We start from the raw sequence: 13,010 nt of genomic DNA on the forward strand, positions 1-13,010 counted from the left end.
AATAGAGTTAAAAAAATTATTGTTAATTCAAGGGGATTTTATTCATCCAAGATTTCAGTCAGCCATCTTCAACTCAAAGTGTTGTATTTTCTTTTAATACCTCAAAGTTCAGAATTTTATTTTTAAAAATTTTAATTTTACAGGGAGTATAGTTGATTTACAATGTTGTGTTAGTTTCAGGCTTACAGCAAAATGATTCAGTTATACATATACATATTCTTCTTCAGTCCCATATCGGTTATTAAAGAGCATTGAGTAGAGTTCCCTGTGTTATACAGTAGGTCCTTGTTGATGATATATTTTATAGATAGTAATATATATGTGTTAATCCCAAACTCCTAATTTATCTCTCTCCTTCACCTTTCCCCTTAGTTAAACTTGTTTGTTTTCTAAGTCTGTGAATCTGTTTCTGTTTTATAAATAAGTTCATAAGTTCATTTGCATCATATTTTCAGATTCAACATATTAGTGATATCATATGACATTTGTCTTTCTCTGTCTGACTTATTTCACTTAGTATGATAATCTCTGGGTCCATTCAGGTTGTTGCAAATGGCATTATTTCATTTTTTTATGACTTAGTAATATTCCATTGTATATATGTACCACATCTTCTTTATCCATTCATCTGTTGATGGACACTTAGGTTGCTTCCATGTCTTAGCTATTGTAAATAGTGTTGCTATGAACATTGGGGAGTATCTATCTTTCAGAATTAGAGTTTCTCTGAATATATGCCCAGGAGTGGGACTGCTACATCATAGGGTGGCTCTACTGTTAGTTCTTTACGGAATCTCCATACTGTTCTTCATAGTGGCTGCACCAATTTACATTCTCACCAACAGTGTAGGAAGTTCCTGCTTTCTCCATACCCTCTTCACAATTTACTGTTTGTAGATTTTGACTGCTATTCTTACTGGTGTGAGGTGATACTTCACTATAGTTTTGATTTGCATTTCTCTAATAAAAGTAGTGATATTAAACATATTTTTATATGCTTTTCAGTCATGTTTTCTTTGGAGAAATGTCTACTTAGATCTGCCTTTTTTTTGATTGCGTTGTTTGTTTCTTTGATATTGAGCTGCACGAGCTGTTTGTATATTTTGGAGGTTAATCCCTTGTTGGTTGCATCATTTGCAAATATTTTCTTCCATTCTGTGAGCTGTCTTTTCGTTTTATGGTTTTTTTCCTTTGCTGTGCGAAAGCTTTTAAGTTTAATTAGGTCCCAATTGTTTTTGTTTTTATTTTCATCCTCTAGAAGGTGGATCCAAAATGATATTGCTGCAATTCATGTCAGACAGTGTTCTGCCTATGTTTTCCTCTATAAGATTTACAGTACCGTCTTACATTCTGGTCATCAAAAGTTCAGAATTTTAAACCTCAAAATTGTATATATACTAACTAGAACAGAAAGTCTGCAAAGTAATACCTTAACCACTGACCACATATAAGGAGTGACTATTTTGGAAAGCAATTCTTCATATTAAGTTATATTCCACACTGTGAGCCAAGCTCATCTCACTCCACATCTTCACTAAAAATACTATAATTATTCATATAATTCAATCAACAATAGTAACTGCTCTATAAACACGTATCAACACTGAAAATTTTTGTTGAAAGAATTTGTCTTTTTCAGTTTTCTATTTAATTTTTCTCACCTAGCTCTGGAGCTCTCAGAATCACAGAAGATTTAAATGGGAATTTATTATGTATATAGTCATACCTATTCATACTGTAGATAAAGAAATTGGGCCTCTGAGAGATAAAGTTATTTGTCCAAGACAACCTAATCTGAGGCAAGAATGCCTTATATAGTCATAATAGTTTTTATCTTTTCTTCACAGCATTTATCATCTCTTATGCCTTTCTTTCACGCTAAAGTATAAACTCTGTAGGAGTACCAAGTCCTGTCTCCTTGTTCTTCCTTTTACCTTCAATGGTTTGCTAGGTGCCTAACCCATTACTTGGTACCCAATTATTATTTGTTAACTGAATGAATGAGTGTGTCACATTACTTGTCTACTCTCAGTGGATTTACTGAAACTTAACACCTTAGAACAGGAGCTTGTGAGGGGAACAGTGGTAGTATCCATGTACAGTTTCAAATGATATACAAAATTTTCTGGGTATGCCCTTTTTGTTTAAGATAAAGGGGCTCATACAGAAAAAAAGGCTGAAAGTGACTGCCTTGGGAAAAGACTCTCAAAGTAATGTTTTACTCTATTCAAAGATCTTAACTTTACAAACAGCTAATTCCCTTTGACTTAGTTTTAATTCCACAGATTTATGTGGCATTCCTTTGGCATATTTTAGAAGCTTGGCATTTTTCAGGATTAGGCTCTGTAGCAGTTCAGTGCTAAGGTGAGAAGGGGCATCTAGGTAAGTTGACTGCAAAGAAATGATACCAGGGCACTCCTAGAAGAAGAGGTAACAGAAGTAATTCACCAATAGTCTTGAAGCACAAATACATTCTGTTGATTTATAGAATACTTACCTTTTCCACTGGGAGGATATGTTGTTTCATGAACTGCTTCACCCTAATAAGAACTTCCTGACCTGTCCGAGTCTGTACAAACAACTGACGGGTAATATCAGTCTGTGGAAGTGCAGTGCTGAAAGATCTTTATTAAAAAAAAATTACAAAGAAAGAAAAAAGTTACAAAGATGTCCAAAGTCATTATTACAGATTTCTGAATAGAATGTGAAGTCTTCCCCCAATTCCCCAAAAACATCTCTCAGAAAGAGCTTCCATATTTTGGAGCTTTTTTTTTTTTTTTTTAAATCTTTCATGGTTATGGGAGGAATGCAGAATCACTTTATTTTGAACATTAAACTTTAGTGCTTAAAGCACTTTTTGGAGAAAAGATAGCCTGGCATGACCTCAATCAATGGGAGTTTAAAATCTTCATTGAATTCACCCATCAAAATCTCTAAACAAGAAGGCAAAGAAATTGGACACAAATAGAATTAGACACTCCTAGTATATGCCTCACAAATACAACTGCAGGATGTCATTATAAGTAAGATCTTTAAGGATCATTATGAAGAGAAGCACTGTCATTTATTATGTTATAGAGATCACAAATATTCATGTATAAGATGAAGTGTAAAATACAATGGTGCTAAGGTGATGTCAGGCTTCCCTGGTGGCTCAGACAGTAAAGTATCTGCCTATAATGCAGGAGCTCTGGGTTCAGTCCCTGGGTTGGGAAGTTCTCCTGGAGAAGGAGATGGCAACCCACTCTAGTATTCTTGTGTGGAGAATTCCATGGACAGAGGAGCCTGGAGGGCTACAGGTCATGGTGTCATAAACAGTCAGACACAACAGAGCAACTAACACTCACTTTTAAGGTGATGTCATGGAAACTTGTGGCTTGGGCAAAATTTCCAGGGGCAACATCATTCATGCATTCAGTAAGTGCTATGTATCACACTGTTGTTTGTTTTTTTTTTTTTTCTAACTTTTATTTTACATTGGAGAGTAATTGGTTTACAATGTGTTAGTTTCAGGTATACCAAAGTGATTCAATTATACATATACATACAGTTATTCTTTTTCAGATTTTTTTCCCCATAAAGCTTATGGCAATATTGAGTAGAGTTCCTTCCATTATACAGCAGGTCCTCGTTGATTATCTATTTTATATATTGTAGTGTGTATATGTTAATCTCAATCCCCTAATTTACCCTCCCCCTGCATCACACCTGTTAGATGGAGGTATGGTTTGAAAAAGTATATTAGATACCTCAGAAGTGCCCCACTAATGGACATCATATGAATTAAAAGATGCTTAAATGTCTGAATACAGTTTCATGCAATTTGATGGTGGAAGAGAGCAACATTTTTAAACTTAATAAATCATCTTATATAATACATAATTTTAAATAGGTATATGTAAGTAACAAACATTAGAAGGGAACATTTCAGAATTTTATCAATATCCTTAAAAGTTTATAATTCAACTTGGCAAAAGAGAAAAACCTTTTAATATTAAATTGATATTTCTTTATATGTGAAGTCAACTTATTTTCAAGCATAAAAGAGATTTACCAAAAAAAAAAAAAAGAATAACCATGGTTGGCAGCAGTAATCCTTGTGTTGTAAGCAATAAAAACAATCCCTATCTTTCTAAAGCTTATGACCCTCACATACCTAATAAAGACTTTATTTGAGTTAACCACAGAATCTATATTTTGCTTACCTGTTTGAGAGCCGCAATCCAGTTTCTGCCAGAGGTTGCGCAACATTGGCATATTGAAAGCTATTTTCAGATGCATTATTTCCCAGAAGATATCTATTATAAATTCCCTATAAGTAAATTAACATAAAGTGATTAAAATTCAATGGAAACTATTCTTCAGCTATCCAGTCTTTCCAGTTTTCCAGCTATGTGAATCACAAAACTTACAAAGTACTAAGATATAAATCTGACTATCAATTCTATTAATTTACATGCAGGAAAAATTATGCCAGTCCAAATGAAAGTATGACATGCTTATCATCTGGTTAACACACTCTCATCATAACAGAATTATAGCTGGAAATCAAACCAAACTTCAAAATTACTTTAGCAGTTACCAAAGATACCAAATTGGCAAGTTATATCATCTCTAAAGATCACTGTTCTACCTTCATAGTTGAGAAAAAAAAATCTAAAGAATTCAAAATAAAATTAAAAATTATAAAACCAAAAAGAAGACAGTGAAATGACTTCTAAGAATATTTTATTTCATTTTTTGGACCTTTAATTTAGGTGAAACTATTCTCCTTTGAACAGTGTTAGTGGAATGCTCAACTTTTTTTTCTTACCTCTCCATGTTCTGTGCTTCCAACATAATATATTCTCTGGTTCCCTGCCCCAAACAATATCAACTGAATTTCACTAGTTTACTTCTTTATGTAATTCTCTGTACAATATTAACACTGTAACAGTCTTTCCATCATTTCCAATTTCACATTTCTAGTTAGAATGGAATGTTTATGATCATCTCTAAAGTTACTACTATATAGTTTATGACATATAGTAGTTTATGACATATTAATTTCAATCATAAACCATGTCAAGTTTTCATTTGAAATGAAAATCCATTTTAAATTGACAGCCTATTTGTTATCTTTTTTGTGGAAAGTGACATACAGAAACACACCATAAACCTTATTATGAGAAATCCATGCAAGCAACAAGCTTAACTAATGAGTAATATGATTCTAAACTACAGGATGAGATGTAACACAACAACTTCTTAGAAGATATTTCAGGTATTGGAGGACAGCATGGACTCGGAGAACAGGGAAAAATAACCATAATTTTCCTTAATCTTTCTTTTCCCATTCCTTTTGTTTCTAAAATCTCTTATTTACTTCTTCTTCCTATAAATCCTAACCCCTTGTTAGTGATGAAGCATCTTAATTTCTTAAATAAACAAAGATTCAAAGTTAGGTTAATGAAGAATTAGTTTAATGAGGTAGTATAATGAAGAATGCATTTGTTTAAACTGTAAATTTAAAAAAAACTGTACTTATGTTCAATTTTCTCTCAAAATTTATCATATTATTAGGAAAATAGACAATTTTGCTTATCTTCACTCAAAAACATAATTAAGAGGCTTCTGTATGCTAGGTACTATGCTAGGCTTTGGGAAATATAATGATAATTCTTTCCTCACCATCAGCCCTGATTAATAAATGGCTTTACAATCTGAATCAGATATCACATTAGGAGTTTAGCTCTTTCTTATATTGATATTCAGGAAATAACCAATTCTCACATGCTTTTCCTATTTTTGTCATTATGTCTTTTTCTCTCCCTTCCTCCATCTTTTTGGTCAATTATACCACATTTGTTACTCAACTTTTTCCCTTGCCAAATTCCTATTCTGTAAACTCTGAATTTATATTTTATCCATGTTTGGTATTTGTCATTGTGGAAAATAAATTGATCTAAAGATATTAATATAAGGGAATTCTCTGGTCCAGTGGTTAAGATTCTGTACTTCCACTGCCAGGGGCCTGGGTTCAATCTCTGGTTAGGGAATTAAGATTCCACAAGCCAAGTGACTACGTGGCCAAAAAAAAAAAGAATGTAAAACCCCTCAAAACCAAAAATATTTTCAAGAGTACATCAGTAGGTAATAGTGAAACGCACGTTAAAAAATTAATTACCTGTGCTATTCCAGCCATTTTGAAATATGAAAGGGCAAGAAAGAAATTCCAGTTAGGAAGATCAGAATTAATTCCCCTGCAGCGGCAATATATTGAAATCAGTTCTTCCATTGATGGTATCCCTATAAAAACAGTACATACAATAAACTTTAATAAAAATGTCAGGGTGAATAATTTTAAATGTCATATTACATATAAAATTGAATATAAAACCATTTTTTCTACAAAGCAAAACATGCTCCAAATATTTATTTCCAAAAGAATAGTATATAGAACTGATTATATTTTGTCAAAAATTACTAGAAGTGGAATGGCACACTTCAAAAAAAATTGGTAAAGAAGATTTAAGAACATTTCAAGAAACAAATAAAAGCTGTTTATCTAAGATTATAAAATTATCTTTTGTTAATTATGGAGATAAATAAAGACAATTTTACCTTAATAGAAATTTAGGCAACATTATGTTTTCATACCTATGTTTTCTTGCAAATGACAGCTTCGATTTACCAATGAAGCAGTCCTTGGCCAAAAGTAGAACATGGAGAGATGAGCCAAGTCTGACAAAGGATGACCAATGGTTGAAAGCTCCCAATCCAGCACAGCTATAACTCGAGCCTGTAATTAAAAATAAAAAGATTTTAATATATTAAATCCAAAACAACTAAAATAAGGATATAAATGAAATAGAATATATTGAAAATCATATTTTCCATCAAAAGCAAATTTGAAGCTGTAGTTTGCAGTCTTTACCCACAGTGGCACAATTCACTTATCAAATAACTAATTTTAATAGCATTGAATGAGTAAAGCCAAGTCCCCTGCTTCCATGATTGGCCCTCAGTTCTTCATTTTACTTTACATAGCCTTAACATGTCTACTAAAGAGCGGAGGCAAGAGCAGTTGAAAATATTCAACTGGAAGTTAACTATGGTAAAAGAAGAAATTCTAACAATTACTCATAATTTAAGAATCTATGCTCTAATGATGAATCTAGCAACATGACAAATATTACACTCCTATGGCAACAGTGGGCTTCCCTTGTAGCTCAGTTGGTAAAGGATCTGCCTGCAGTGCAGGAGACCCGGGTTCGATTCCTGGGTTGGGAAGATCCCCTGGAGAAGAAAATGGCAACCCACTCCAGTATCCTTGTCTGGAAAATCTCATGGACAGAGAAGCCTGGTGGGCTGCAGTCCACGGGGTCGCAAAGAGTTCGACACGACTGAGTCACTAACACACACACACACACACACACACACACACACACGGCAACAGTAATTTTTTAAAGTAAGTTATTTCATGCTATAGATACAAAAAGGTAATTGTTATAAAAGATGCTGTTTGTTTTATGAATGCAAAATCAATCATCATATAGCAACATGATAAAAGAGTTGTGTAACTTGGAATCAATAACATAGCTTTCCTCATTCTACTTTGTAACAATATATATCAAGAGAATATAGATTTTTATGTTAGGAACATAGGGCATTCAACTGAAAATACAAGCAATCTGCAGAATAATATGTGTACTATGTTTCTATTTAAATAAAAAGGTTGCAAATGAATACTCAGAATTGAAAGAATACAAACCAAGCTGATAACAATGACTATGGTTACTTCTAGAGACTGAGGTAGGAGGGATGGGATATGGGAGGAGGCACTCCATTGGAGGGTCTGTACAGGAAGAGTAACTAAATAGGATTTGTATTTTAAGGTCACTCTAGCTGCTATGTTTTGAATAAATTGTAGGGGGGCAAAGAGGAGACTGCAGCAACAATTTAGCCAAGATTATCTACTCCAGATAAAACAGCACAGTTCATTTAGGCAATGCAAATTATTGCATTTCATGCCTTTATATATCTGTGTATGTGTTTGCACTCCCTTACTTCAGTCACGTACTGGAACACATTATTGTAGCTTTAAGGAAAAAATGTGGTCTGTGGAATCACACAGACCTGAATTCAAATCCTAGCTCTACAATTTAGTGAAAGAAAGTGAAACTTGTTCAGTCATTTCTGACTCTTTGTGACCCTATGGACTATACATTCCATGGAACTCTCCAGGCCAGAATACTGGAGTAAATAGTTGTTCCCTTCGCCAGGAGATCTTCCCAACCCAGGGATTGAACCCAGGTCTCCTGCACTGGTGGCGGATTCTTTACCAGCTGAGTCATGAGGGAAGCCCTCCATTATTTATTGGCTGTGTAATTCTGGACAGTTAACTCTGCAATTCCGGACTAGTTAACATTTCTGATTTTCAATTTAAGTAACCATAACATATCTTGTGTAGAATTAGTGTGAATATGAAATAAAGGTAGGTAATATGTCCATTTTGTTTATCAGAGTCTATTTAAGTACCTAGCACACAGTAGGTGACTAAAATGTATTTATTCAATGAATAAGTACAGAGATTGGCATGTAACAGGCAATAAAATTTTTTTCTATTATGACTATGGAAAAATTTATCATTACTTCCTCCATGATTTGACTTCATAAGACTTTTTATGGTTGTGATTATACTGAATTATCAGTTAAATCTGCTTTAAAAAAAGGACTGGATGCATTTTTGTCTATACCATTCTGTTTCTTTGCTCCTAATATCCAAAGAAAATTAGCACTTGCTCAGCACAACTGGTCTATGGGCTTCCCTGGTGGCTCAGTTGGTAAAGAGATGCTTGCAATACAGGAGACCCAGGTTCGATCCCTGGTTTGGGAAGATGTGCTGGAGAAGGAAACAACAAACCACTCCAGTATTCTTGCCTTGGAGAATCCCATGGACAGAGGAGCCTATAGTCCATAGGATCACAAGAGTCAGACATGACTGAGCGACTAAACCTAATCCAGCACAACAGAAGCTTCATTTTGTTGATAATCAGTCACAATGTTTATAGTGCATGTAGATTAAAAACAAACTAGCCACAACTGGGTTGATTCCAAGTATACATCAACAGATGACTGGTTTAAAAAGACATGGTATATACCCAAGGGAATATTACTCAACCATAAAAAAGAATACAATATTGTCATCTGTAGCAACAGGGAGAGATTTAAGGAATATTTGCTGAGTAAAGTAAGTCAGACAGAGAAAGACAAATACTGTACGAAATAATCTACATGTGGAATCTAAAAAGTAACACAAATGAATGCATATATAAAACATAGACAGACACAGATACAGAAAACAAACTTGTGATTAGCAAAGGGGAAAGGGGAGGGGGAGGGACAGATTAGGGATGTGGGATTAACAGATACAAATAGTAATTTATATATAAAACAGATAAGCAACAAGAATATATTGTATAGCACAGAGAATTATACCCATTATCTTATAATAACCTATCAGGGATGAGTTCACCTCCTCTCATGAGCACATCAAAATAACAATGATAAGCAGAACAACCACTGATGAAAAAGACCAGAACCTACCAGAAAAGATCCTCTACAATTAAAGACAAAAGAAGGAACCACATCAGGATGAGTAGGACAGGTGGATTTGCAATATAGTCAAGTCCCATACCCCTAGGTGGATATCCACAAACTGGAGAATTATTCCACAGCAGAGGTTCTCCCACAAGAGTATGAGGTCTGAGCCCATGTCAGGCTCCCCATTCTAGGGGTCCTATACCAGGAAGATGAACCCTCAGAGCATTTATTTGGCTTTGAAGGTCAGTGGGGCTTAATTTTGGAAGGTACCAGAGCACTAGGGAAAATACAGACTTCACTTGTAAAGGTGCACACAAAATCTCACATGTTCCAGGATCTCAAAATTAGTCATAATTTGATAGGGACCTGGGTCAGATCTAACTGCTAGTTTTGGAGAGTCTCCCAGAGAGGTAGGAGGCAACTGCAGCTCATCCTGGGGACACAGACACCAGTGGCAACCATTCTAGGGAGCTCCTTCTACCATGTGGACATTGGTGTTGGCAGGTGTCATTGTGGAATTCTCCCTCTAGTTAGCCCTGGGACTCAGCCATGCCCCCAGAAACTATAAGACACCTCAGGCCATGTAACTAACTGGGCCACTCATCAGCAGACAGGCTGCCTGAAGACCCCATGAGTCTGTAGCTGCCTCAGGACACAACCCTTACCACCAGAGGGCCCAGGACCTTCCTTCACCCACCATGGGCAGGCACCAGATGCAAGAAAGCCACAATCCTGCAGTCTGCAGACCCAGATCATTGACCAAAAGGCCAGACCCTGTCCTGGGACAAATTTAGCCCTGGCTCTGCCCACTAGCAGGCCAATTCAAGCTTCTGAATACCCCAGGCTCTGTGTCAGAAACCCACCTACCACTAGCAGTAATCTGACACCAGCTCTAGAATTCCTGGATCCTGCAACTAGACTCCAAGAACTGCTCTGCCTTCCAGTAGTCTGGAAATAACCCCAGGACCATCCATGCACAAAGCTAGCAGGAAGGTTAAAAGACAAAAGTAGTAAAACCACTGATATCCATAATAAGCAGGTAAAGAATACAGAAACCATTTAGATGTAAAATATGATATAAATAACAGTATCATGAGAGGAGCAGAGTCCAAATGCAGGGTGGTTAAAATGCATTTGACATTGTGGTATCAGCAACTTAAAACAATACACATATACATATACCTATTTACCTCATGGTAACCACAAACCAAAAATCTATAATAGATATACACACAAAAAGAAAAAGGAATCCAAATATAACTCTAAAGACAGTCATCACATCACAAGATAAGAGAACAAAAGAAGAAGAAAGGAAAAAATAAAGGTCCACAAAACAACTCCAAAATAATTAACAAAATGGCAATAAAAACATATATATAATAATTCCCTTAAATGTAAATGTACTGAATGCTCCAATCAAAAGACACAGAGCAGCTGAATGGATATAAAAACAAGACCCAAACAGATGCTGCCTACAAGAGACTCACTTCAGATCTAAAGATATACACAGACTGAAAGTGAGGGGGTGGAAATAAAAAAAAAAAATAAAGGTGAGGTAGCAAAAGTTATATCAGACAAAATAGACTTTAAAATAAAGACTGTTACAAGAAACAAAGAAGGACAGTACATAATGGTCAAGGGATCAATCCAAGAAAAAGATATAATTGTAAACATATGTAACAACATATGCGCCCAATATAGGAACATTTAAATACATAAAGCAAATATTAACAGACATAAAGGGAGATATCAACAGTAACACAATACTAGTGGGGGAAATTTAGCATCCTACTTACATCAATGAACCGATCATCCAGACAGAAAAGCAATAAGCCTTAAATGACACATTAGAAATGATGGACTTAACTGATATATACAAAAAATATTCATCTGAATATTGTGCAGAAGAATACACATTTTTTACAAGTGCACATGGAAAATTCTCCAGGATAGATCACATGCTGGCCGCAAAACAAGCCTCAGTAAATTTAAGAAAACTGAAATCATGAGAAGCATCTTTTCTGACCACAATGTTGACACTAGAACTCAACTACAAAAAAAAGAAAAACTGGAAAAAAACACAAACACATAAAGGCTAAACAATAGAGTACTAAACAATGCAGCACTGAAGAAGTTAAACAGGAAATAGAAACATACCTAAAGACAAATGAAAACACGATGATTTGAAATTTATGAGATTTAGCAAAACCTGTTCTAAGAGGGAAATTTACTCTTATAAAAGCTAAATCAGAAAAAAACAAATCTCAAACAATCTAATTTTACACCTAAAGGAGCTAGAAAAAAGAAGAATAAACAAAACCCAGAGTTAGCAGGAGAAAAGAAACCATAAAGATCAGAGAAGAAATAAATTAAAATAGAGACTAAAAATCAATAGAAAAGAATAATGAAACTAAAAGCTGGCTCTCTGAAAAGATAAGTAAAATTGATAAATCTTTAGCCAGATATATTAGGAAAAAAAAGGAGAAAAGTCAAATCCATAAAATCAGAAATGAAACAGAAGAAGTTAAAACTGACATCACAGAAATATAAAGATTCATGAGAGACCACTATTAAACTATATGCCAATAAAATGAACAACCTCAAAGAAATGGACACATTTTTTAAAAGGTACAATCTCCCAAGACTGAACCAGGAAGAAAGAGAAAATATGAACAGATCAATTACCAGTAAGCAAACTAAACCAGTAATTTCAAAACTCCTAAGAAACAAAATCTAGGATCAGATGGCTTCATGAATGAATTCTACCAAAGTTTACAGAAGAGTTAATGCTTAACCATTTTAAACTATTCCAAAAAACTGCAGAGAAAGGAACATTTCTGAACTTATCCTTTGCAGCCAAATCACCTTGATACCAAAACCAAACAAAGATACTACAAAAAAGAAAATTATAGGCCATTATCACTGATGAACATAGATGCAAAAACCCTCAACCAAATACTAGTAAATAAAATAACTGCAGACTAAATACAACAATACAATAAAAGGATCATGCACCATGATCAAGTGGGATTTACCCTAGGGATGCAGAGATTTTGTAATATCTGAAAACCAATATGATACAGCACATTAACAAATTGAAGATTAAAAACATGATCAACTCAATACATGTAGAAAAGGCTTTTGAAAAATTCAAAATCCATTTAATTCAGATACCCATTATATCTACTACTGTGGGTAAGAATCCCTTATAAGGAATGGAGCAGCCCTTACAATCAATGGGAGAGTCCCAAATGCAGTACATGGGTACAATCTCAAAAATGACAAAATGACCTTGGTTTGTTCCAAGGGAAACCATTCAACATCACCATAATCAAAGTCTATGTCACAACCAATAAAGTCAAAGAAGCTGAACTTGAATGGTTCTATGAAGACCTCCAACACCTTCTAGAGCTAATATCAAAACA

The 13,010-nt window shown here is 34.6% G+C and overlaps 1 protein-coding gene across 3 annotated transcripts in view; it reads right to left on the bottom strand.

Annotated features, from left to right (window-relative positions):
• ACAD11 (acyl-CoA dehydrogenase family member 11) overlaps window positions 1-13,010 on the bottom strand; it is a 99,536-nt gene that overhangs the window by 47,952 nt on the left and 38,574 nt on the right. For all 3 annotated transcript variants that reach the window (XR_009697038.1, XM_061167599.1, XM_061167600.1), the window contains exons 6-9: window positions 6,640-6,781; window positions 6,167-6,288; window positions 4,206-4,312; window positions 2,498-2,624 (exon numbers count right to left, since the gene is read on the bottom strand). Coding sequence is in view for 2 of the 3 variants with exons in the window: in XM_061167599.1 (XP_061023582.1) it covers window positions 2,498-2,624; window positions 4,206-4,312; window positions 6,167-6,288; window positions 6,640-6,781 (498 nt within the window). In the remaining variant the exon portion in view is untranslated. The remainder of the gene's footprint in view (window positions 1-2,497; window positions 2,625-4,205; window positions 4,313-6,166; window positions 6,289-6,639; window positions 6,782-13,010) is intronic.

Source organism: Dama dama, chromosome 19 (genome assembly GCF_033118175.1).
Source record: "Dama dama isolate Ldn47 chromosome 19, ASM3311817v1, whole genome shotgun sequence".
Lineage (NCBI taxonomy): Eukaryota > Metazoa > Chordata > Mammalia > Artiodactyla > Cervidae > Dama > Dama dama.